Genomic DNA, 27,760 nt, shown 5'->3' on the forward strand with positions numbered 1-27,760 from the left:
GGCAGAAATGCAAGCTAGGCTTCAGAGCCAGGATGAACTGATCAGAATTTTGCAGCAGGCTCCATCTGGGAGTGTTGCCCCTGCTGTGCCACCGGCATTGGTACCTGTGGTGCAGCCAGTTGATGTTGGAAATAAAGTGGAACCGTTATATGAGCGGTTCAGGAAACAGCAGCCCCCGATCTTTGAGGGTGGACCAGATCCACTAAAAGCTGAGCAGTGGATGACTTTGATCACTACCATTCTTGATTTTATGAAAGTAGAAGGACATGATAGGGTGGCCTGTGCCACTTATATGCTGAGAGAGGATGCCCTAATCTGGTGGGAGGTGCCATCACATACTAGAAATGTTGCTGCAATGACATGGGAAGAGTTTAAGGATTTTTTCAATCAGAAGTATTATAACGTTGCCATCAGGGCAGCGAAAGTAAATGAGTTTGTGGGGCTGGTTCAGGGTAGTATGACCGTTACAGAATATGCCTTGAAGTTTGACAGACTTGCAAAGTTTGCACCAGATCTTGTACCTACTGATGCGACCAGGTTAGACAGATTTGTTAGAGGGCTAAATGTTATGATAGCCCGAGATGTAAGGATTACCACAGTTCCTGGAGTGACTACCTATGCCCAGGCTGTGGAGAGGGCTCTTACCGCTGAGGAAGCAGAGAATAGGATATGGAGGGATAGTACAGCAAGAAGAGAGGGTCGTAGGCCAGTGCCTCCATACTCTGGTTCTAGTAAGGGCGGAGGCTCCAGTGATTTGAAGAGAAAGGTTCCTGATGCTCCAATCGCTCCTAGGTTTGATAGAGGAGGTCGGGGTACTCAGGGTGGCCGTCGGGGAGGCGGTGATTCGTGGAGGACTTACCCAGAGTGTACGAGGTGCAGGAGACGCCATTTGGGTGAGTGTCAGGCTAAGGCCTGCTATGTATGCGGGGTGGTCGGACACCTCAGGAAAGATTGCCCAACAGTGAAGAAGGGCGAGGCAGGAAAGGTGGACAGCTTGACACCAGCTCGAGTGTTCACTTTGACGCAGGCAGAGGCCGAGGCTAGTCCCTCGGTAGTGACAGGTCAGCTTTCTAGTGCTGGCACTCCTTTTACTGTTTTGATTGATTCTGGTGCTACGCATTCATTTGTATCTGATAGGGTAATTGATAGACTGTGTAGACCTAGTGAGTATAATGCTTCAGGGTTTGGGACTATATTGCCTACAGGAGAGCTAGTAGTGTCTAGAAGGTGGATTAGGGCATTGCCGGTGTTAGTTGATGGTAGAGAGTTGTCAGTGGACTTGATTGAATTGAGAATGGACTTGATTGAAGGTCCCCGCCAATGAAAAAAGAGCGGTCTAAAAGAGACCCCAGCAAGTATTGCCAGTACCACAAAGATATAGGCCACACAACTGCGAAATGCAACCATTTGAAGGTGGAGATTGAGGAGCTCATCCGCAGGGGGCATTTGGGCAGATATGTGCGCAAGGACAACCATAGGCTAGAAGAAGGAGACTCGCCGCGGGTGCGAGAAGTAGCCCCAGAAGTGCAAGGAAAGGTCAGGACCATCTTTGGAGGACCAGGATTCGAGGGCAAATCAAGGAAGGGACGAGATAGATATGCTAGGGAGGCCAGGAAAAGTCCACCACCGTGCGTCCTGAGTCTGGAGCAGCGCCCCCCGAAGAGTTTCAAGGGTGAAAATGACTCAATAACTTTCACCGAAGAAGACTCTCGAGGTGTACACTTCCCCCACAATGACCCCCAAGTGTTGACAGTCTAGCTTGCTAACATGAGGGTGCATCGGGTCTTGGTGGATAACGGAAGCTCTGTGGACATCTTGTATTGCCCAGCGCTGGAGAAGATGGGACTAAGCCTCCGTCACCTAAAGCCTTGCACTGCGTCTTTGTATGGAATTACGGGTGATTCGATACAGCCCTTGGGGGCAATCGAGTTAGCTTTTACTATGGGAGAACATCCCAGAAAAACCACCATAATGGAAAACTTCATTGTGGTAGATTGTGCCTCAGCCTTCAACGCGGTATTAGGGAGACCTTCCCTAAGAGAATTGAAGGCGATAACTTCTGTATACCATTTAGCTATGAAATTCCCAACTCCCGGGGGAATAGCATGCATGAAAGGATAGCAGAAGGAAGCGAGGGAATGCTATAACACATCCCTCCACACAGCCACAAAGCCGATAGCACCTATGGCGATGGTTGTGCATGAAGGCACGAACCCAAGCGAGTTGGACCCACGAGTCATAGAGGAGCCCAGAGCTAAATCAGTAGAGGAATTGGAGGAAGTAACGATCATGAATGAGCCGTTGAGGAAGTTGAAAGTAGGAAAAAACCTTGCTGATGACATGAATGAGAAACTAGTAGAGTTCTTAAAATCCAACCTCGATGTATTCACCTGGAGTCACGAGGATATCGTAGGGATAGACCCAGCGGTCATGAGCCACCACCTGAACATCGACCCGAAAGCAAGGCCGGTGAGGCAGAAAAGGAGAGCACTAGACCCAAAAAGATACGCAGCCCTAAAAGAGGAGGTTGGCAAGCTGAAGGCGAACGGGTTCATTCGAGAGGCGTTTTACCCACTATGGGTGTCGAATCCAGTGCTGGTCCCGAAGCCCAACGGAAAATGGAGGACTTGCGTGGATTTTACCAGCCTCAACAAGGCCTGCCCTAAGGACAGCTTCCTGCTCCCTAGGACAGACCAGTTGGTAGACGCCACAGCGGGACACGAGCTACTTAGCTTCATGGACGCATATTCAGGGTATAACCAAATACCCATGAACCCTGTTGACGAGGAGCACACTTCATTCATAACAAACAAGGTGTTGTACTGCTATAAAGTGATGCCCTTTGGTTTAAAAAATGCAGGTACCACTTACCAAAGGTTGGTGAACAAAATGTTCACAAATCAAATAGGAAGGAACATGGAATTGTACATGGATGATATGCTGGTGAAGACAAAAAAAGCGGAAGAGCTCACTAGCGACCTCATGGAGATGTTCAACACCCTTCGCAAGTATAGAATGAAGTTGAACCCACTCAAATGCACCTTCGGAGTTTCGTCAGGAAAATTCCTGGGTTTCATGGTGAATTCCCGGGGTATTGAGGCTAATCCTGAAAAAATCAAGGCCTTGCTGGAAATGAGCCCGCCACGGAGCAAAAAAGAGGTGCAGTGCCTGACGGGGAGAGTGGCAGCCCTCAATAGATTCATCTCCAGGTCGACTGACAAATGCCTCCCTTTTTTCAACATCCTAAAAGGGAACAAGAAGTTCGCTTAGGATGACGAATGACAGGATGCCTTCACCAAGCTGAAGGAGCACCTTGGAAGGCCACCCCTTTTGGCCAAGCCAGAGAAAGGGGAGAAGTTGTACCTATATCTAGCTGTATCTGAGCATGTCATAAGCGCCGCCTTGGTCAAGGGGGAAAAGAAGCACCAGCACCCTGTCTACTATATGAATAAGTGGTTGGTAGACGCGGAAACCCGGTACCTGGAAATAGAGAAGTTAGCATATGCCCTAGTAGTGGCTTCTCAAAAATTGAGGCCCTATTTTCATGCTCATGCAATTGAGGTGCTCACCAATACCCCCCTGCGTCAAGTCTTGCACAAGCCAGAAACTTCAGGAAGATTGCTAAAGTGGTCGATTGAATTGAGTCAGTTCGACATCACTTACACCCCAAGGACCTCCATCAACGTGCAGGTACTTGCAGACTTTATAGTCGAGTTCACATACCGACCCCAAGAGGAGGGGGAAATAGAGGAGAAGGAACTGGCACCTGAAGAGGAGATGCACCCCGAAGAATGGAGTCATCATGTAGATGGGGCGTCTAACGAAGGGGGAGCCGGTGCTGGCATAGTGATGATAGGACCTGAAGGGTACAAGATGTATTGTACCTTGAGATTTGGATTCAAGGCTTCCAATAATGAAGCAGAATATGAGGCGTTGTTGGCTGGCCTGCGGCTAGCTAAGGAATTAAAGGTATCCCACTTGCATGTCTTTAGTGACTCACAGCTGGTAGTGTTTCAGGTGAAGGGCGAATACCAAGCTAGATGTCCAAAAATGGTTGCATACCTTTCCAAGGTGAAGGAGTATTTGGACCAGTTCAAAAAATACACGATAGAACAGATCCCCAGGGAGCAGAATACGAACACCGATGCGCTCGCGAAACTCGCCTCCACGCGAGACAAAGATACGCTTGAGTCTATACCGATTGAATATCTCCCCAAGCCAAGCATAGCCAAAGAGAGGATCAACACGGTCAAGAGCTCCGAGGAGCCATGGTTTGCCCCCATTAGGAGGTACTTGAATGACGGGACCTCACCCTTGGACAAGAAGGAGGCCCACAGACTGGCTTACAGAGCCGACCAGTACACTTTAGTAGACAGGATCTTGTACAAGAGAGGCTTCTCTACCCCACTCCTACGGTGCGTTGATGAGGGAGAAGCGTCAAAATTTTTACAAGAGATACACGAAGGGGAATGTGGGAACCATGCTGGGGGGCAGTCCACGGCAAAAAAGGTCGTTCGCCAGGGGTATTATTGGCCTACTATGGAGAAGGACGCGAGTGACTTCGCGAGAAAGTGTGACAAGTGCCAGAGACATGCGACTTACCCACGGCAGTCACCAAATGAGTTGGTGAGCATGACCAGCCCATGGCCCTTTGCTGTGTGGGGGATTGACTTGATAGGGGCATTGCCAACCGGAAGAGGAGGAGCCAAGTACGCGGTGGTAGCAGCTGACTATTTCACTAAGTGGGTGGAAGCGGAGCCTTTAGTCAATATAACAGCTAAGCAGATCACCACCTTCGTCAACAAATATATTGTTTGCAGATTTGGAGTACCTTACAAGATCATCTCCGACAATGGAACACAATTTGAAGGAGGAGTGTTCGAGGACTACTGCAAGGCAAAAGGAATCAGGAGGAGTTTCTCCGCAGTAGTACACCGCCAAGCTAATGGGCAAGTAGAGGCCATCAACAAGATCCTGAAAAGGAACTTGAAAACTAAGTTGGAGAAGTTGAAAGGGGCCTGGGTCGAAGAACTCCCGAATGTGCTCTGGGCCTACAGGACCACCCCCCCGTTCCACCACTAGGGAAACACCCTTCGCCTTGGCCTATGGCTGCTAGGCTGTCCTTCCGGTAGAAATGAAGGTTAACTCCTTTCGCACTCAAACATACGATGACCAGGCTAACACCACAGCGTTGGTCGAGAACTTGGACCTGCTGGAAGCCAAGAGAGAAAGGGCACAATTAAGGATGGCTACATATCAGCAGTGGGTAACGAGGTATTAAAATTCAAGGGTGCGAGAGAGAAAGTTCAGGGTAGGAGACTTAGTATTGAGGAAAGTACTTCCCAACACGCGAGACCTGGGGGCGGGGGTACTAGGAGTGAACTGGGAAGGACCCTACCAAGTCGCTCAGTGCATACCACCAAACACCTATAAGCTGGCGCGCATGGACGACACCATCGTGCCTCGGGCATGGAATGCGGAGCACCTCAAGAAGTACTACCAGTGAGACTTCCACATCCAATGCAAGTAGTATTCGTGCTTAGTTTGTTACGTGTTATGTTAGCTCAGTAGACAAGAATCAAGGAGGGTGCCTAGATAACCTCTCAAGAAGATGTAAACTTTTTATATATATATATATACATATCATTGTAACCTGCCTACTATGAATGAAACTGTTCACATCTTCGCATATAATTTTTCTCCTTTATGTGAGCATTAATCAAAGTGCCTGTTGAAATAAACTTCACCAGACACTTGGGGGGAATAGTGGCCTGTGAAGGCAAAGCATACAGCAAACAGGAGGATCCTAAAAAGGACCCTCTATTAGGAGGATCCTAAAAAGGACCCTCTAACAGGAGGATCCTAAAAAGGACTCATCGTATCAGGAAGATCCTAAAAAGGACCCTTTATCAGGAGGATCCTAAAAAGAACCCCTTGTATCAGGGCCTTAAACGAATTCTTTTAAAAAAAAAAAAATGCATGGTGAACCTTAACAAACAGGGAAGAGACCTTGCAAGGCATCTCCTAAAGTTCACAAGCTACCCTTATGAACATCAAGGAGGCCAAAAGGTCCAATAAGCCTAGAGCGGCCACCAAGCTGTCTAGCCAAAAAGGGTCCTAAAAGAGGCCCTTGCAAAAATAGTACTATGAATAATGACGAGAAGGACGCTTCTCGTGAAAAGTAATAAGCGCGCGAAAAATATATAAAAGGATAGCTAGAACCCAAGGGGTCAATATATCCTTATAAAAGTAATCAAGAGGCACCAAAAAAGGATCTATTGAACTATTTCACATGGGCGCCAAAGGACCTCTAGCCTGATAAATAAAAGAGGGGAACCTACCAAACCCCATCATACAGGCTCAAAAAGACCTCAAACACATAGGAATAAGAGATGAATAACCGCATATGTATATATTAAAAAAGAGTCCTGGTAAAATGGCAAGATTAAAAAAAATATATATTATTACAAGAACAACAAGGCTCAAATGAGCATACACTCACAGCGGGCTAACTGACAGAAATTACGAAATGACGACCTCAAGACCTCCTGCCACGGGCGTTCCACCCAGCCGCCTGGGCAACGGCGTGCTCACCAAAGGAAGAAAAATCAAAGTTTGGATCCTTTCTCCATACACCATAAAGGGCACGCTCTATGGACCTATACTCGATAGCAACCCTTTCCGCCTCTAAGGAAGCAACCCTTTCCTGCAACGCAACTACAGCAGCCTTAGCAACCTCAAGTTCGGCCTCTAAGGAAGCGACCCTCTCTTGCGACGCAGCCGCGGTAGCCTTGGCATCCTGGAGTTCGCTCTCTAGGCTGGTGACTTTTTCCTGCAACATCATGGCCTTGACAACCGCCTTCTTTTTCCTTTTTAACGAGGCAAAAATTTTCGCCTGGGCCTTTTCTAGCCTAGAGTTGGTTTCATCAAGCTCTCTCTCGAGCTCCTGGACCCGGCCCAAAAGATGGTCCCTCTCGGTACTCGACGCGAAAAGGTTGTGAGCTGAGTCGGCAAACCACCGAGCCACGGTATAGGCCTGCACAAGAAAGATAACAACAACAATAATAAGTAACAAACAAAAAATAATAAATAATAAGGCCGACACAAGATGCATGAACTCACCCAAGTAGTAGTACACGTCAGAGTCTCCCCAAGGTCCGACATGGAGAAACTCCCAAGACCACTCCAATCAGCTTCAGGGAGGTCTGAGGCGCTTTGGAAATACCACCGCCCGTAAGAGGTCACCATGCGACTCACCCATGGCACCCCTTCCGAGTAAAGGGTACCTGGCTGGGTAAGGACAGACGACCCGCTCACCGAAACAGGAAGGGGCGCAGGAAAATTGGAAAAATGAGCCCCGGGTAGATCAGGAGGGGGTGCAGGAAGATCGGGAAAGTAAGCCGCCGATGGACTGGGGTCGAGGGGAGCCTGAGGAAAAGCGTTAAAGTCCGCGGGGTCGGGGCAAACAAAATGCCCCGGTATGGCCTGTTGACCTTGAGATTGGGAAGCCATGTCCGGGTTGAAAGGGACAAAGGGAGGACATCCCTCGGGGGACGAGGATAGCTGGTAAGGTTGCCCGTGTCCAAGGGAGACTCCCTCCGGCACATCCTCAGCCTCACCTTCACTCGGACAAGGCTCAGCCGAGGCAGCCTTCATCCTCTTTGACCTAGGATAGTTTAAAGCAACCTAGGATCTGAAACCGGGGACAGCCTGTGAAGGTTAAGATTTTACACAGTGAATAGGTACGCAGACTTTTCACAGTGGGGTCAGCGTTGATAAGATCATTCACGGCGTTCGCTTCAGACCCAACAACTACAGGTATGGTGAACTGTTCTGCACGATCCACACCATTGTCGACATAAACATAAGTTATAAAACAATAAGTTTCAACAAAAAAAAAAAGAGAAGAAAAGGTGGCTCGAGGTACTTACTGGGAGCGGAACGGAAGTGCTCACGAACAGAAAGAGGGCCTTTCACAAAGAAAAAGTCCTGCTTCCAGGACCCCGGGTTGGACACTGCGCCATCTATCAAGGGGACTTCATTATTGGCTTTTTGCAGGAAATAGAAGCCCTTGGATTTGGGAGAGGGCATGAGATTGTACAGGAAGTGCACCTCTAGGGCTGTAGGAGCACGTTCAACAAGTTCCATAAACACAATGAAGAGGCAGCTCAAGGTCAGCCAACTGTTGGGTTCCAGCTGAAGTGGAGCGAGGTCAAAATAGTTGAGAACTGCAACAAAGAGCGGGTGTAATGGGATGGTACCACCCGCATTCAGGATATGCTCGCTAAGGGCCATGAAGCCAGGATCAAGGCAGTTAGCCCGACACTTGTCCGAAGGGGTGTATAGTGCGTACTCCGGGGGAACACGGTAGTGCTCTACAAATTCCCTCAATTTTTTTCAGACACGTGGGACACCAGGGTGGATGCCAATAGGGGGGCTTTGTCCCATTCATTAATGGACACCTGTCGTCATCCTCCCTTCGACATATCTGCAAAACCAAAAGAAAAAGGTGAGGAAGAGAAAGAACACTTGATCCTCCATTTTATCTTCCTAGCAAGAGTCTTCCACCGAGGCACCAGCTGCAGAAGCGCTAAGCTAGGGAAGATCGAAAATAAGGGCTGAAGAGAAGCAGAAGCGGCCCCATGACAGTCATCATGCAAGGATGGGCTAGAAGGCTCAGGCGGAAGATGTCTCTCCATAAACTCCAACTCCCCCTGCAAATCTAAAAGGGTCACCCTAAGGCTCACTACATGGTCACTAAGGTCAGGAGGGAAAGGTGCTCCGTCTGCACTCAACACCGAGTCAATTTTGCTCTCTACCACCCAAATTTTACGCCTAAGTTCATCCATGTGCTCAAGATGACGAATACGGGCCTGCCTTAAGGTGTCATGGTCTTGGTAAGGGTTTTCCTCAGGGGACTCTGAGTCTGAAGACAAGTCAACAAACTCAACCCCCGAAGGAATGCCGAACGGACTGTCACTTTCCATGAGACCTCGTCCCGAAAGCAAAAAGGGTTCACGTATAAATGAGAGGATTGCTACAAAACACAAAGGAATGGGCTCAAAACTTCTAGGCACAAACACCCTAAATGACCCGCTACGAGGTGTGAATAAAAGGGCATGCCTCAAGGCTAACTCACGACGGGCTCAGGCCAAAGTACCCCATCCCGAGTGTTGCTAATGTGGACCCAATAAACATAAGGGAAAAAGAGAATATACCTCAAGCAGGAAAAATGAAACCCTGTCGTGGTCAAAAGGAGGTTGGGGGCCAAAAGTACCGTCACGGTCAAAAAGAGCCAAATGGTCGAAAGTACGCGTCTGCAAAAATGAATAGAAAAGATGTGTTAGCTTCCAAATATATGAAGGGATATAGACATACCAAAAGTTAGCTCAAATATATATAAAAGAAAGGGAGAAAACTATAGTAAAAGTGAGGTTATGGGGGATTGAACCCCTTACCTCTTGAAAGGAGCAAGGATCTAAATGTCACTAAGCTAAGGAGATAAAGTGTAGATAATAAGCTTGGCATGGGGGCCTATTTATAAGAATCAAATAGAAGAGTCTACTAGAGAACCTAAAGGTCCTCTCCTAGACTGGGGGGGCAAGTGTGTATGTTCAAAATTCAACACTGGTAAAGAGCCCACCTCTCATGCCTTAGGATCTTGGAAGGTCCTAAGCAACCCTGTTTGAAGTCCATTTGAACCCCCAAAATTAGTGCTCAAATCGACTTGGCTCCAAATGACCACTTTGCCTCGAAACCCCACTGACATCCCGCAACCGTCTCGCGAGACCAAGGTCTCGCCACACCTCGGTGCACCGGGCAAGGGCCTCGCCTTGTCTTGGTGCACCCACCATCCGCGGGACTTCACCGCGCCTCAGCGTGCCCACCGTCCACGAGGCCACGTCCGCAAGGCCACTCCCGCGAGACTATCTTGCGAGGCCGTCCGCAAGGCCTCGCCTCGTCTTGGCGTGCCCACCATCTACAAGGCCCCTCCAGCGAAGCCATCCACAGCGTCTCGCCTTGGCTCGGCGCACCCACCATCCGTGAGGCCATTCGTGGGGCTTCACCTTGCCTCAGCGCGCCCACCGTCCTCAAGGCCACTCCCGCGAGACCATATCGTGAGGCCGTCCGCGGGGCCTCGCTCGTCCCAGCGCGCCCACTGTCCGCGAGGCCATTCCTGCGGGACCATCTCGCAAGGCCATCCGCAGGGCCTCGCTTCGCCTCAGCGTGCCCACCATCTGCAGGGCCTCGCCTCGCCTGGCACACCCCGTATCCGCCTAAGGGGCCTCACGCCTCGCAAGGGCCAATGCCTCGCGTGCCCCGTGCATGCCCAGGTTCTTTGGGTGTCTCGCACCCTACACCTCAAGTGAGTGTCTCCCATGAAGGCCTATCGAGACTCCAGCATTTAGAGGTAAAAGCCCAAGTATGATTCAAAAGGATCATGCTAGTACAATCTTGTACGGAGTACGGCCTTTAAGACCCCGTATGTCTGATACGGATACTCATGCCAGTCGAGTAGAGGGAGTACTGGGATACGAGACATGGCCTGTGTGTCTAGGGCCAGATGTCAGAGTCGACACCACCACCACCTGCACCACTATGCCTGGCACCACTCCTCTGACATTCGTACGAATCAAGTAGTGGAGACATTCCCATGGTACCTGGCCATGTACTGGAACCAACACCACTACCCCTGAGACCACTCTCCTGACAGTGCACTTGTGTACCACCTGGTCCCTTGGACCACAATGTATCCAGGGCCATTATAGCCCATTATAAAATGAACCCCACTTCCACATGGAAGGGGGTTGGAAAAAACACTGTAGCATTACACCATAAGAAATACAAATTCAGTTCACAATTTTTCTTCTGCAAGTGTTCTTTGAGTTTCCAATTAGATCTTTAAAGTTTTTTCTTTTGATAATCTCTACGTTTCTGTTTTTCTAACTTAACTTAGTTGACGAGTTCTCACCGTCAACAATAAGCTAAGGTGAGTTGTTACCATCTAATTGTATTACCCCTAACGTTTGTGAAACTCAAGAACCCTAGTTCTTTGATCACAACTTTAGGATTCAATAATAACAATATCACAAAGTGGACGTAGGTCATTACCAATCACTGGGGCCGAACCTCTATAATTCTTGGTGTTTTTTTCCTTTCCATTAGATTATCTTTTCAAGCCCCGTTCTATTTCTTTTCGTATATTTGACTCCGTGTCGTTGGCTAATTTGAGAGTCAACATTCTGGTGCTTTCACTGAGAGCTTGTGAAAGAATCTAATGGCAAAAATATCCAAGAAGACCGGACAGGCCGCTAGCGCTGCATCATCCCAGCCTCCTCCCCCAAATGTGGCTGAGGATGAACCACATTTGGAGTTTGATGAGGAGGAGTTAGATTCTAAAACCTTGAAGGCAACACTGGGGGTGTTGCAGGATGAGTTGGCCAATTTGAGGGCCAATCAAGAGAATGCTGCAGAGATAATGGCGTCGTAGCAAAGAGAAATAGAATGCCAACGTCAGGAGTTGAGCGAGCGGTAGGCTGAGATGGATCGTCGACAGAGGGATGCCATGGCCGCCCTTGAAGCAGCCATCCAGCTGGCTAGGAATCAGGCTACGCCAGCCTCCCAGCCAGACCAACCACCAAATAGGCCACCTCAAAGGGGTCCCAATCCTAGTCCTCCGCTCCAGCCAGTAAGCCTTCAAAGGCTGGAGCAGCTGCCTGTGGCTCAGGATGATGTCCCACCTAGGGATCCTGAGCAGCAGCCTCCATCTCAGACTGTTTGAGGCAATCCCCCGCGCCCAAGGCAAAATAGGGTCATGCAACCGCCCTGCAACCCTAAACGCTCAGGGGATGAAGAGCCGAATCTACCGAGCAGGGGGCAGCGTCCTTCCGTCAATAGGAGGAACTCCGAGACAAGCTCTGTGATCAAGGGCCCCCCACAGCATAACAATGTACGGGGACCCACCAACCAGCGAAGGCCTCCCACTAACGCTCAGGAAATACCAGCCCAAGGCGGCAACAAAGTGAATAGTTGGTCGCACCATAGTTAGCCACAATTCAGAGATGGACACGACTACAATGAGGCCGATTCTGGCAGAAGAAATGCTGGTCGGAGGAACGAAGAAAGAGGTGGGGGTAGGAGCCCCCCACCTAGAGAGGACTGACCAGCGGGCCATAACGCTGGGGGGCAGCCCAGGCAGTAGAACGTCTTTAATCGGCTGGGAGCCAGCGAGCAGTGATGAAGAGACGATGATCTGAGGGACATACTTAACGACCGTCAAGAAAGGCACGATGAGTACGTTCCCCTGGCGCCAGAGGCCCCAGCAATCCTAGAAGTTGTCCAGGCTCAGATCGATGCCTTGAACCAGGTGGTGCAGTAGCTGGTCGGGGGGCGACCATCCCACATTGAGTACGATCGGAGGAGAGACATTCCCTTCGTACATAGGATTGTTGTGGCTGAAACCCCCAGCAAATTCAAAATGCCAACTCTGCCGAATTTCGACGGGTATGGAGACCTGGTATCTCACGTTAATAAGTTTGAGATACAAATGGATATACAAAAGGTGTCAGAAGATGCCCGCTGCCGCATCTTCCCGGAAACACTGTCTGACACTGCCCAGGAGTGGTTCTTTAAGGTCCCTCCTGCTAGTATAGTATCATGGGAAATGTTCGTAAAGGAGTTTTATGGAAAGTTCTATACAAGTCGCGTGCACCCCACTAAATCAAACCAACTGGTTGAGATACGCCAAAAAGAGGGAGAGCCTTTGAAAGAATATGTTCAGCGCTTCATGCGAGCTGTAGCTGGATCCAAAACTATGGGCGATGAAGGTAAGATGATGGCCCTAACTACTGGGGTTAGACGCCATTCACCCCTCTGGAGCAGCCTCAGAAAGAATGGGGTAAGAAGCACCCAAGAGTTCTTAGATCTAGTTGATCGGTACATCAAGCTCGAAGACGCGATTACCCATGAAGGGAAATCACCAACAAAAGACAAGGGGCCCAAGGAAGAGCCCGCCAAAGCTGCCAATGGGTCGGAAAAACCCAATGGCAACGGCAAAGGCAAAGGCAATGGGAGTGGCAATGGTAGAAATGGTGGGAAGCGGGCAAACAACGAACCCTCGATCTCTGAGAATAAGCGTCCCAAAGGTAATCGGTATGAACCAAGATTCACCAACTACACTTCCCTTGTTAAAAGTTGAGCTGAGGTCTACCAGGCGACCAGCTCAAGTGTGCCTTACAAAAGACCCGCAGCTATAAGGAAAGCTATCTCCAAGAGAGATACGACAAAGTTCTGTCGTTTTCACAACGACTACGGGCACGACACCAATGAATGTAACTAGTTGAAAGATGAGATTGAGTTCCTGATCAGGCAGGGACATTTAAGAAGATATGTGTGAGCCACATGAGGGTCTCAGCGAGAGGCTCAAGGTGGCAACGAGCAGGCACTTACACGCCAACGCTCACCACCTCTATAGTTAGCTCCTGTGGCAGGCACTTTTCTCACCATCTGCAAAGGCCCACATCTTGCAGGAGACAGTGGGAAGGCAAGGGAACGATATGCTCGAACCCTACGCCACGACCAGGACATCGAGATGATGAGAGTGGAAGATTGAGCACCAAAAAAGGATCGAGCACCTTCTCTGATGATGATGTCCAGCACGTGCGATTCCCACACTTTGATCCACTGGTCGCAGACGTACAAATTGCCAACATGATGGTGAAAAGGGTGTTGGTTAACACAGGAAGTTTGGTCAACATCCTGTTCAAGTCTTCGCTGGAAAGAATGAAGTTGTCCGTCAAATACCTGGAGCCATGCAACCAAACCATTTATGGTTTTTCTGGTGAAGGGCTCGCCCCAACAGGGTCGATTAGGCTTCCAGTTACAGCAAGTACTACACCTGCTAATAGGACATTACTCACTACTTTTATAGTAGTTGATTGTCCTTCGGCATACAACGCTGTAATGAGGAGACCAATTTTGATCGACTTACGAGTCGTCACCTCCATATGGCACCTCGCTATGAAATTCCCAACGGACGTAGGGATAGGATGCGTATTGGGAAACCAGAGGGAAACGAGGGAGTGTTACAACGCCTCGATCACCAAGGTGAAGAAGGGTGTGTCGAAAGACGCCACTGGAAAGGAGTTGCCAATGGCGACTGATGTTAAGGCCCACTCGGGTGATAATCTCACCAAATAAGGCATTGCCCAAAGTGAGGATAGGGACTTAGATCCTTGCTTTGGGGATTTTGAAGAAGAAGTGGGGCCCATCGAGGATCTTGAAGAGGTCCAACTCGATGAGGAAAATCCGACCAGAGTTGTGAAAGTCGGTAAAAACTTAGAGACAACAACAAAACAAGCACTGGTGGTGTTTTTAAGGAAGAACCAGGAGATCTTTGCCTGGTCACATAAAGACATGGTCGGGATAGATCCTGCAGTCATCAGCCATGTCCTAAACATCGACAATAATTATCCACCCGTACAACAAAAAAGAAGGCTGCTCGACAAAGATAGATCAAGGGCCTTGAAAGAGGAAGTTGAGAAGCAAAAGGAGAATGGGTTCATCAGGGTGGCGTTTTATCCATCGTGGGTCTCTAATCCCATACTAGTGCCCAAGCCAAATGGAAAGTGGCGTACGTGCGTGGATTTTACAGGACCTAAATAAAGCCTGCCCCAAAGATTGTTTCCCACTCCCAAGGATCGACCAGCTGGTCGATGCCACTGCTGGGCATGAGATCCTCTCATTCATGGATGCGTACTTCGGGTATAATCAAGTTAGTATGCATCCCCTTGATGAGGATCACACTATCTTTTGGACTGATACAGGGCTCTACTGTTACAAAGTGATGCCTTTCGGTTTAAAAAATGTTGGTGCGACTTACCAGCGACTCGTCAACCACATGTTTAAGGAGTTGATCGGCTCAAACATGGAGGTTTATGTCGACGACATGCTGGTCAAGTCAAAGAAAGCAGAAGGGCATGTAAGGGATTTACAGTAGTGCTTCAGCGTCTTGAACAAATATCAAATGAAGTTAAATCCCCTTAAATGCTCCTTCGGAGTAGGATCAAGGAAGTTCTTGGGATTTATAGTTAACTCGAGAGGAATTGAAGCCAATCCCGAGAAAATTAAAGCCCTGATCGATATGAAGTCGCCAGCAAAGGTCAAGGATGTTCAAAGCATAACTGGAAGAATTGCCGCTCTTAGTAGATTTATTTCAAAGTCAACAGATAAGTGTGTCCCATTCTTCAATCTACTTAGAGGCAATAAGTAGTTCGAATGGACAGAGGAGTACGGGCCTTTCAAGCACTAAAAACACATATGGCGCAACCACCCATCCTATCAAAGCCAGTTGATAAAGAAACTTTGTTCATCTACCTGGCAATCACGGAATACGCTGCTAGTGCCGTCTTAGTAAGAGAAGAAGAAGGCGTGCAAAAGGCTGTCTACTATGTAAGCAAAAGGCTGATTGGAGCATAACAACGGTACCCGCCCATCAAGAAACTAGCCTATTGCCTAGTTTTGGCCTCTAGGAAGCTACGACCTTACTTTCAAGCTCATCCAATTACGGTATTGACCGACCAGCCTCTTCGACAAGTCTTGCAAAAACCAGAGGCTGCAGGTAGATTGATAAAATGGGCAGTCAAACTCGGGCAGTTCAACATATCTTACTTACCGTGAGTAGCAATAAAAGGTCAAGCCTTAGCTGACTTCATTGCGGAATTCACTGAGCTTACGAATGGCGAGCAGGTTGAAGAGCTCAATGAACCTAAAAGTCAAATCCAAGCACCCACGTGGAAATTATTTACAAACGGCACTTCTAACGAGTCCCACGCTGGGGCAGGAGTGATATTGATAACATCGGAGGGGCATCGATTTCACTGTGTAATCAAATTTGACTTCGCTGCTTCTAACAATGAGGCCGAGTATGAAGCACTACTCACTGGATTGCAGTTAGCTAGGGACATGAATATAAAAGTGCTTGACATCTATAGTGATTCTCAGCTGGTGGTGAATCTGGTCCTGGGAGAATACTAGGCGCGAGGTTTAAAGATGGTTTCCTATCTAAACAAAATGAAGGATCTATTGGCTCAATTCGACAAATATAGTCTCCAGCAAGTGCCTCGCGATCAGAATTCCAATGCGGACGCTTTGGCAAAATTGGCAAGTGCGAAGGATGTTGATACTCTGAACATAGTGCCAGTCGAGCGACTATCCGTACCAAGCATCCAAACAACAGAGACCACTCTGGTGATCCAGATGGTAGACACGTGGATGGCACCATATGTAGAGTATCTAACGAACGGTGTGTTACCAACGGACAGAAACAAAGCCAGGAGCCTTCAGTGGCAAGCTGCTAGGTATATCCTGGCTGATGGAATCTTGTACCAAAGGGGATACTCAATGTCACTCCTTAGATGTATTACAAAAGAGAAAGCCAAAGAATTGATGAAAGAGGTGCACGAAGGTTTTTGTGGAGACCACGCTGGAGGGCAGAGTTTGTCAAAAAAGATCCTAAGGCAAGGATATTTCTGGCCAACGATGAATGAAGATTCGATGGAATTCGTGCGAAAGTGTGATAAATGCCAGAGATTCTCCAAAATCCTACGAGAAGCCCCCAATAAGCTTAAACAGATGCAAAGCCCTTGGCCATTTGCAGTTTGGGGGATCGACCTTATCGGATCTTTACCCACGGGAAAAGGCGGTGTAAAATATGTTGTGGTTGCCGTCGACTACTTCACCAAATGGGCCAAAGTTGAACTGCTTGCAACCATAACGACCAAGAAGGTGCTGGATTTTGTGATCAAAAACATCATTTGTTGTTATGGATTGCTAAGGATTGTCTCGGATAATGGCACCGAGTTTGACAGTGATTTATTCACGGACTTCTGCAAACAACATGGTATTATCAAGAGCTTCTCTTCAGTTGCTCATCCCAACGCAAATGGATAAGTTGAAGCAGTTAACAAAACGCTAAAGGATACACTGAAGAAAAGGCTAGAAGAAGCTAAGGGGGCGTGGCCAAAATAATTGCCTGAAGTACTCTGGTCATACAGAACTTCCCACCGAACAGCAACGGGTCATACTCCATTCTCTTTGGCTTATGGATATGAAGCTATGTTACCTGTAGAGTTAGATCTGCCTTCGCATCGCCGAATAACGTATGATCAAGATTCGAACAGCCAGCTATTGATGGAATCCCTAGACTTGATCGATGAGAAACGTGAACAAGCCCAACTCCGAGTAGCTGCGTACCAACAAAAAGTTGCCCGGTATTTCAACTCTAAAGTGCGCGAAAGAAAGTTCAGTGTTGGAGATCTTGTACTCTGAAGAGTTTTTCTGAATACCTGCGACTAAGCTGCTAGAGTACTCGGACCTAATTGGGAAGGGCCATACCAGATTGAAGAAGTCCTTCACCCAGGCACTTATAAGCTTGCACGCTTAAATGGAGGTCTCGTTCCTCACTATTGGAATGGGGAACACCTGCGCAAGTATTACCAATAAACAATTCTTCTTAAAGAATTGGCTTGTATTAATTTTACTTTTTACAAGTTTTGAAAAAGGGTTGGTCATTTTATGTGACCGATCGCTTATAAGTGTAAGATCTTATTGATCACTTGTACAGACATGTTTCGTCTATTTATTACGAGAAATATAAGGGACTGTGTGCAGCCAGTCATTTCTTGCCAATTATTGTATTTATTACAAGTATTTGCTCATTATGTGTGTTGTTTTGCTGTATTATAATTCTAATTATATTCCTACGAGCAGTAATATTCGAACAGGTCCTGGTCAAGGCAAGTGACCAAGGACCTAAAGCTCCTCGATCACTTAGGGGGCATATAAGGTACAAGTAAGCAAAGCATATCGTTAAAAGGTATGTAAACACATGAGCAACACAAGTGAAAGCATGCTAGGGTACTTAGAGTATTTTTAAAAAATTTGTATTTTGTTAAATCAAACCAAAGTGCTAAGCTAAGTTCGGTCATGCGAACAAGATATTATAATAAAATAAAAAGGTGTTATAATATAAAAAAAACTAATTACTTTACACCGCGAGCAGAACTGCTCAGATGTAATTGTCTGATTAAAAGGAAAATAGCTGTCCATGCAGCAATAAAAAATTAATGTCTTTACATTACGACCCGTAGGTCGAGTACTTGAAAGATAAAAAGAAATAGCAGACTATGAATCCAGAGGATCTTGAGGGGTACCCTGATCGACGACATCTGCAGTTTCATTATCCGCCCCGTCCATGCCAGTCGCCAAGGAGATTTCGGGCGAGGCAGGTACTCTTGCCCTCTCCTCCTCTGCCAGTCGAGCAGCGCAGCGGCCTATCTCGGCTTACCTTGCGCGTTCGGGAAGGTAGTTGAAGTCCGCCCCTTGGTTGTGTTTCCAGAAGTCATAAAAACACTTACTCGTGCCGTTCTTGTACCTTTCCAAATTGCTGGCATTGGCTTTCTCAAGCTCCTCGACCCGACCCTCCAAAGTTGTAGTCTCCTGTCTGCTTGCGGCCAAGTCCTCTTCAATATTTTTAGCCGCGTGGTAATTGACGCGGTTAGACTCCTTGAAGTTGTCTCTCTGCTCGATGGCCTTATCCAGAGCACTTTTCTTCTCCTTTAACTCCTTAGCCAGTTTGTTCTTCTCCTCGAACACCGCAGCAAGCTGTTCAGCATATTTCACTTCGGTAGCTTTGAGTTCATCAGCATGTTGTTGCTCCAAGGATTTAGACTGCTCGGTGATAGTACCCGAGCGTAGCCGGCCGGAGGTAAGGGTTAGAAATGCCTACGGTTAGAGCAAAGATTAGACTGACTGTAAAGTATACAAGAAGCCATCTCCATAGGAAAAAATAACTTACACTGGAAAATTCATTTAAAGCGCGAGTTAAGATCTGGTCGATGTCCATTGTCTCAGTCGCAGCCATCGCCTCTCGGCAGCGGTCGTGCTTCACAATTTTCGCGACCATGTCTTTGACCGATCTGAAGGCACGACTTGTTATGTCACCCCTGGTGGAAGCAGGACCAGCCTGCTAAGTCTGGTCAGTTGGGGCCGCTGGAGATGGAGTCAACCCGGCAGGAGCAGGGGGTGTCTGCTGCTCGTGAGGAGAAGTGGGTGGTGTTGCATTGGCTGAGGGTCCGTCCTCCGGGAGGCCTGCAGTGCAAGACTTCTTAGCCTGAGGCATTTTACTGCTTTCCTCAGGATGCCTCTTGCTCGCTTTCTTTTTGCTCGAGGGAGCCGCGGAAGCATCGGGGGCGCTGTATATGTCGAACACGCACTCGGAGTCCATATCTGAAACAGAAGCAAACATTCGAGTAGTGAGACAGCATAAAAAATTAAAGAAACATAAAAAATTGTAAGTGAAATACTCGAGCTATCATTACTGGTCGCTACATTATAAACTCTACTAGTCTTATACTCACTCTCTGGCATGAAGAAGGATGAATCTAAATTTGGAGCATACTTAAATTTGTCGTCCCCGTCAAATAAGTGACAGGGAATTGGCAAGCTATCTAAGAGCGAGAGATCAGTATCGTTCTCGTCTGAAGATTCGTTGAGAGGCTCGAGGGGTTTGGTGGCTTTCTTTTTCCCTTTTCCCTTTGGGGCAGGGGCGGCGGCAGCCCGCGGGGTGCTAGAAGGTTCCCTAGTTGTTACTCCAGTGGCCCTCCTTGGAGGAGTTTGTTCCACGTCCAGGTGCTACTCGGGAAGTTCTCTGCTAGTAGCACTCCCCGCTGTTGACTCCCTCGTGTCCTGATGAGGGGCCAAAAGGCCGATCAGCCTAAGGTTAGCCTCTGTGACCAGATGTTTGACGCTTTTCTCCACGCCAGTCATACTGGCCAAGAGGGCTGATCTCAACTCCATGTCTGGAGTGGGGTCTGGTCGCAACCATGGGCCTGAAAAGCTTTAAAAGTCTAAGAAAGTGTGGAGGAAACACTAAATAAAGATTAACAGCCAGTGATACAAAGGTTTTACCTCCTTGAGCAAAGGCTAGATTGTTCGCGATCATGTCGATCGTAAGGAAATACTCCTGGTAGTACCTCCCCACGTTCGATATGTGAGTGGTGTCAGTCAAGAAGGTGCGCCCAGTCTCCTGGTGACAAAAGTGAAAGAACCCCGTACCTTCTTTGTTGGGGTTGGATTTGAGGTCGAACAAATAGTTAACCTCATGAGGAGTTGGCACGGGCCATATTTTGTGGCTGTAAAGGATATAGAGTGCTGCAAGCAGTCTATACCCATTGGGAGTTATTTGGAAAGGGGCGACTATGAAATAGTTGGCCACCCCTTGGAAGAATGAATGAAGAGGCAAGGTATCCCCTGCCTCAATATGGTACCTCGACCAGGCGCTGAAGGCGCCTCTGGGCAGCTTCGCCCGTTGGTCTTGGTTGGGTCGGACTAATGTCACCCCCAGGAGTCCATATTTTCTGATATAGTTGGCGATCATCCTGATTGTCACCCGGCTCTCAGGTACTACATGCCACTCAACATCTGGTTGAATGGCATTTTGATAACTCTACAAAATAGAGTTATTTTACCACTTTTTATGTGCTAATTGTTGCTTAATTCTTGAGTTTTTAATTGATTTATTAAGTTTTTAAGTAATTTTGAATTTATTAGGTTTATTTTAATTTTATAGATTTTTGTGTATTTTTATTGTTATATTATTGTAAAATGTTATGGCTTAATTATTTAAAATTAATATTGTTAAGTTAGGAGTAAAAAGATGCAATTTTGAGCTTAAATGTTTAAGTAACTTAAATTTTAATTGATATTTTCATTGAACTTTTGTTGTATATTTCATTATTGAAAATATTTAGTTTTAATTTAATTTATGTTTGGAATTTTTTGTATGTTATTTGCTCTTGAAAAGCAAGAAGAATGGTGAAAAAAATGGCATTTCTCTCTAGGCCCAAGCTAGGCCCACGCCTACCACTTGAGCCCAGCCACTCTCCTCAACACTCACGCCTGATACACCTCACGCCCAGCATCCCAATATTGCTACTTCCTTGCTTCAGCTCTACCTGCCCAAATGCCGCCAGCTGTCGCCTCCAAGAAGCAGCAAACCAAAGAGATTTGCTTTCCCCATCACGCCTCCATCAGCCTCAGCATTCCGCCAGCTTCCTCAGCAAATGCCAACTTCCCAGCCGAAGGCCCAGCAACAAGAGAGCATTCAGCTGCTGCCAGCCCACGCCTGCCTCTCCTTTGGGCCTGCGCCAACCATTTGGCCCAATTCAGCTATTCAACTCAGGTGCCAACACAGCCACCAAAATGCCAAAAATCACATTTTTCTTCCCAATGTTGTTTTTTTCTTTCACTCAAATATCAATTCACTCTTCCCTATTTTTCTTACCTAAATAAACATTCCTAATTCATTTTTTTTACCCTAGCTTTTCACTAATCTTTTACCCAACCAAACATTTCATCTTTCCAATACTCTTACACTTACTCTATTTATCCTACCACTTCCCAACACAATTAAATTAATCAATTTATTTATTTTAATTTGATTAATTTAATCTCCATATTTTGCTTATAAATAGAGTCTTGTAAGACCATTAGGGGGGCTCTTCTTCTTCATCTTTTCAACATCTTCTACACATATTTTTCTCTCTTCTTTTTACTATTTTCTCTACTATTTTCATCTTTTGAAGAGCATGTCAAGTATGTTATTTTGTAATTTTTATTTCAATCTAGTTATGAGCTTCTAATCTTTTTCAAAGGTTATTAAGATGATGATGAAGCAAAATGTAACTAGATAGTATTTTTTATTGTATGTTGATTTCCCATTTGTGTGACATTGTTTATGGATTTTTCTATCAAAGATATGCATTTTTCATCTATTATTGAGTGTTAAAGCATATTACACTTAGTTCTTCATTATGCAAAAATATGATATTCTTTGATTAAATGTTTTTAATTAAATTGTTCACATCTAATTCTTAGAGCATAAGTATCATATTTTGCCTAAACATAATCTCTTTGATTTTTTGTAGTTTCATTAGGTTGTAACACAACTAATGCTTAGAAATTTTATCTTATATAAGTGAAGAAAAATCCTACATTTTTTAAAGAGTAACTTGTGCTTGAATAGAAAATATATTTTGAAAAAATACATAGTGTGATTTATTTCAACTATATCAAAACTTGGGAATCAATATACTTATAAATACTATTGAACTTGCATTTTGTGGATTCTAAAATCTTAATAATCTTATTTTACATATCTCATTTGAAAATCATTTTTATCATTAATATTTTTATTACTTGTCTTTTATTTTTCTAAAACAAAATCTCATCAAATATTTGGAACTAGGTTAGAATATTCTTGCTTTGTTTGAAATAGTTTCTTTTGATGTTAGTCAACTCCCATGGGTTCGACCTCGTACTTACATGAACATTATATTCCGAAACGATTCGTGCACTTGCGAGTTTAAATATTAAAACACCCTCTTTTGGGATCAACACATTTCGGGGCTGAGAGTGAATTTGGATATTGGGGTCAGGAATATTTTTTGCTCGGCCCTTAGTCGAGGGAATTTCAGCCCGAGGATCAGGCTTATTTGAAGGATTGGGAGTTTTCTTTTTATGTGCTGTAGTTTTTGCTCGAGCCATATTTTGAATAAGGACAGATGGAGTGTTTAAAGTGGCACGAGAAAAGTGAATGTCAGGTATTAGCGATGATGGTTGCTCCTCGTCCTCAAGCAGCTGAGCCAATAAGTCGCCGTCGATGGGTCTTTCTCCTCCCCACGGATCTTGCATGAAAACTGCGAACAGAGAAAGGAGGAGATAAGATGCACAACTTGAAAGCTTATGTTGAAAGTTGGAATAACGTTGCTCGCGTATACGACTAGCAGCATTCTAATAGAAACACTAAGTTCTATACGAGCAGTTTGAAAAACAAATTTAAAAGCGGAAGTAAAAAAATTTTGGGAAAAAGCTTTTTCGACTCCGAAGGGGCGGAAAAACCCAGTTTTTGACCTAGCTTAAAAATTGAATTTTTACTTCGATTTTACGCCCTAAATCTACAATCTCGACTACCAAACTGGCTCCTAACTCATACGAAACAATATTTCACTATCATATTAATCATCCGTCAACATGCAAACAATCCCCATATATTTTCGACCAAGAACATGAAAGGGTTTAGAGATAAAAACACGCATAAGGCAATTTCGAATAGCAACTAAAAGGACAAGAAAGTTCGTAACACTTACTCAGGTAAAGATTGAAGTCCGGAGATGAGAGCTATCGGGCGTCTGAGTATAGATGTCTGAAAGTTTCTGGGCTCTGGGGCGCGAGTTCTTCAGTGTTCTTCAAGAAGACAAAGGCAAGTAAAAGGTAAAAATGGTAACTTGAGGATTATTTATGAAGACCAAGGCACGATAAAAGAGGCAATCATGAGTTACTTTTTTCTAAGTATGGGAAAGTGGAATAGCTGTCAGACACACTTTTGGGAAACTGAAAGAACCTGATTAGACAAGATTGTTCACGTTTTTCGAGAAGACATGGGCGATTTTGCCATATTTCGTCGGGCATACGAAAGATTAGTTTCCTAAATTTACTTATTGCTAGTCGCAATAAATAAACTTGGGGGCCAAATGTTTACCCAAAAAATGTCATTGATGACATGGCAAGGATTACTTACACATAGATTGACACATGGCATAATTAAAAGGCAGAGGTGTTGTTCGGCTATCGACTAGAGACGCGCCTCCTTGTCGGTGTTAATGTTTGTCACGACTAGGCTAGTCGTGAAGCCCGATTTATTTCCTTCTTAGGTTGTAATCTAATATTAACTGCATTTTAATATCTGTTCATAATTATTCTTGATACGCGGTTATTAAGGATAAGATATGACACGTTATCATAGGTAACCCTCCTTGAGCCTATAAATACACATGAAATAGCTCAAGGAAGAGACTTTTGGATTCATTTTAGCTTTTTTGCTTAAGATTGAGAGAAAACGAGCTAAGGTGAGTTGTTACCATCTAATTGTATTACGCTAAGGTTTGTGAAACTCAAGAACCCTAGTTCTTTGATCACAAATTTAGGATTCTATAATAACAATATCACAAAGTGGACGTAGGTCATTACCAATCACTGGGGTCGGACCACTATAATTCTTGGTATTTTTTTCCTTTCCATTAGATTATCTTTTCAAGCGTCGTTCTATTTCCTGTCGTATATTTGACTCCGTATCATTGACTAATTTGAGGGTCAACAAAATCTTCAAAGCATCCTCATCATTTTTCCAGCGTTTCCCATCAAAGAATTCTTTAAGAACTTTCTTATTGATCTTCGAATGGTCCTTAAAATTTGTAGAATAAAGACCATCATCCTTTGTAACATATTTCATTTTATTTGTGGATCCCAAACACCGTAAACCAGTGACCAATGCAAACTCCCTCATCCCAAAACGAAGCTTCATTCCATTTACACCAAGTCGAATCTCTAGTTTGTTGGGTTGCTGCAGCTCTCATAGCAATAAACTGTGGATAAGTTGATGTTGCATTGTGAACTCTAACAGAGTTAAGAATTGGCCAAAACATGAATCACCAAAGTCACTAACTTGCTTCGGTGAAAGCTTTTCGTGGATAGCTTGAATCTAAGAATGTTTTATTGTAGAAGCAATTTTTGAAGAACAACGATTATCCGGGTGAATTATGAAATTCTTACCCTATAAAACATAGCAAAAGAACACACAAAATTAAATAGAAAAATACAAATATTAATAAATTAAGCCACAATTAGCAACCCATAAAGAAACATGTTAATTAACCATCGAAAATACAAAAGCAACCCACAACAACTTCTTAAGCAAAACACAGGAACATATTAAGCAAACACACAACAACCAATTAAGCAATCATTAAAACTTTTAAGCAACCCATAATATGCATTAGCAACATATAAAAAAAAATAAAGCAACCTTATAAACTTCAAAACGTTATAGAAAGCAACACACACAGCAACTAATTAAGCAACATAAATAGCAACAATTTTAGCAACCCTTGAAACAATACAACAACCCTACATAGCAACCCTTTCTAGCAACAAATAAAGCAACCCTATAAACTTTGTATCAACCCATAAATAACATAGTAAGAAACCTCACAGAGCAACCTCTTAGGCACCAGTTGAAACAATACAACAACCATTTATATCTACATAGAAAGCAATGTACAAAGAACCAATTAAGCAACCTACACAGCAACCCACACAACAACCAGTTAAGCAGCCTTCAAAATTCGTAAGCAACTCATAATACTCACCAACAACATAAAAAACAACATATTTAACAATCCTATAAACTCTTAAGAAACCCATAGACAACATTTAAACAATAAACTCACAAATCAACCTATTCAGAAACCCTTGAAACTATATAGCAACATAGAAAGCAACCAATAAACAACCAACCTAAGCAGCCTAATAATACCTACAAAACAATAAATGCATTACAGTAAAACATAGGGAACTCAAGAATCATTGCTAAAGTGAAAGGAATTGAAAAAGTACCTGAGGAGCGGATTCACAAGGTTCTTCAATAGTAAATTGGCGATTTTTGGTTCCTTTTGCTTTTCTAGCTTCATGTTTGAAGTTATAGAGTCTTTTATTCACTCTTGCTTCACTAGAAGAAGCAACTGCAGATTTTATATTAGATTTAGAAGTTGGAATATTTGTTTGGGATGTAGGAGATGCAGAAGAAAACTATGTATGAACCATGGCTCCTTAAAGCTACAATAACCTGAGAAAAATAGATACATTTACCAAAAATGAATTAAAATACATCAAAATTTGAAAATATTAAGTCTATCTAACATTGAGCAATGGCTAAGTAAGCATTCAATATCTTTTTCGGAATATTGAGTTTTGATTGAATTTGTTTGTAAATAATGTCCTAATATGATTTTTAATAGCTATGGAGGCTTGACTAGTGTCAGCCTAAAACTTAATTTTAATAAGTTTTAACCTAATAACACACTACACTGTCTTACTAAGCCTTGATCTAAGCAACAGTGGGCTTTGAGGGAATTTCAGGGCTAATAGCAGCCTCTTCAGCTTGTATCAACTTCAACAACTCAACATGGCTTTCAATGACTTCTCTTCATCCCAAATTCCATCAAGCTTTGGAAAAATTTCAAGGTTAACTCATCTCAATCTCTGAAACTCTGTGTTTTGGGGAATATTCCCCTAGAATTCTCTTCATTGATCAATTTGGTTTCGCTTGATCTTTCTAGAAACTATTTATCTTTTAAAGGGAAATTAGAGATGGGGAACCTTATCCAAAATATGAGAAGTTTAAGAGAGCTTAAGTTAGACAGAGTCCAATTTTATTCTTCAGTAGTGCCTAAATCCCTGGTAAATCTTTATTCTTTGGTATCTCAATCTCTTAGTGAATGTAAGCTTTGGGGTGAATTTCCAAAGGATTCTTTTAGTTTCCCAATATACAAGCCATCAATGTGTCATACAACATTCATCTCACTGTATCTCTGCCACATTTTCAGTCTGGTAGTTCTCTGAGGCTACTAGATTTTTCCTACATAGACTTTTCAAGAGATGTACGCAATTCAATTAGCTACCTCAAGTCCTTGAATGCTTTGATTCTCAGGGGATGTGTTTTTTCAAATAAATTACCAAACACAATGGGACAACTCAAGTCCTTGAATGTTTTAGATCTCAGTTCTTGTTCTTTATATGGAGTTGTTCCTTCATGGGTGGGGAACCTTTCTCAACTTACATATCCTGACCTCTCAGTTAACAACTCTCATGGTAAGCTTCCAGTTGTGATGAGGAACCTTTCTCAACTTACACATCTTGTCTTTAAATGAAATATCTGTCTTTGAATGGAAACAAATTAAATGGACAAATTCCAAGTTCTATATCCAAATTGGCAAACATGAAAATTCTTCTTCTGGGGTCGAATAATTATTGCTGCACTAACCAAAGTACCATATAACATAAAAAAAATCTCATCATAAATAGAAGATTATCCAAAAAAAAAAAGTGATTGTTATTACACCAAACATAAGAATGTAAATTCAAATTAACTAACATACAGAGGATAATGATCTTCTAAAGTGAACTGATAAAGGAATATGGATCTGGTGGGATTGAGACCTCAACTGTTCCTTCAAGCATTTGTGTAACTTTTTTCATTGTTGGTCTCAATGAAGGATCCTCTTGGATGCACCATATAGAAACCATTACATATTTCTCCACATTTCTCATGTCACTCATAGCCTCATGATCATTTTTCAAGAGCAAACTCAATTGACTATCTCTATAACAATCATAAGCCCAATCAGCTAATACCATTTGATCTTCCTCTATCTCTGGCTCAAAGTTCTTTCTGGAACATATGATCTCTAACAACATAATTCCATTGCTGTAAACATCCACCTTTACTGAAACTGGCAAGTTTCGAAACCCTTCAGGAGCCATATACCCTTTGGTTCCTCTTAGTGCAGTAGTGGCTCTAGTCTGCTCCGCCTTTGGTAGCTTAGATAGTCCAAAATTGATTGTGATTAATTAATTGATTGATTTCATGAAATTGAATGATTAATTTTTTTTGGCTATTCATTTAATTTGGTAATAAATTTGTACATGCATAAATTAGTAACATGCCATATAGATTGTATGCTATACCCATCCAATTAATTAACATGTCATGCATCATTATAATTGTCATTTTCGCAAATTTTTGCTTAGATGATGAACTTATAGTGATGGCCCATTATTTTAGATAAAAGGAAAAATGTCAAAT

General features: G+C 44.4%; 1 protein-coding gene across 1 annotated transcript; it reads right to left on the reverse strand.

Annotated features, from left to right (window-relative positions):
- Positions 1-6,538: 6,538 nt before the first annotated feature.
- LOC133832114 (receptor-like kinase LIP1) lies at positions 6,539-27,438 on the reverse strand. The gene is made up of 4 exons (XM_062262497.1): positions 27,115-27,438; positions 25,717-25,741; positions 25,513-25,637; positions 6,539-7,036 (listed from the first exon to the last, which is right to left on the reverse strand). The coding sequence occupies exons 1-4, from the start codon at positions 27,436-27,438 to the stop codon at positions 6,539-6,541; spliced, it is 972 nt and encodes a 323-aa protein (XP_062118481.1).
- Between the last annotated feature and the right edge of the window lie 322 nt (positions 27,439-27,760).

Source organism: Humulus lupulus, chromosome 4 (assembly GCF_963169125.1).
Source record: "Humulus lupulus chromosome 4, drHumLupu1.1, whole genome shotgun sequence".
In the NCBI taxonomy this organism is placed as follows: domain Eukaryota; kingdom Viridiplantae; phylum Streptophyta; class Magnoliopsida; order Rosales; family Cannabaceae; genus Humulus; species Humulus lupulus.

Excerpts from the sequence above, each read along its gene's own strand:
- LOC133832114 (XM_062262497.1), bottom strand. The coding sequence starts at position 27,438 with ATGGCTCCTGAAGGGTTTCGAAACTTGCCAGTTTCAGTAAAGGTGGAT. Across the intron at positions 25,742-27,114 it reads TGCTTGAAGGAACAGTTGAG|GTTATTGTAGCTTTAAGGAG; the intron begins GTCTCAATCCCA and ends TATTTTTCTCAG. Across the intron at positions 25,638-25,716 it reads TGTAGCTTTAAGGAGCCATG|TTGCTTCTTCTAGTGAAGCA; the intron begins GTTCATACATAG and ends TAAAATCTGCAG.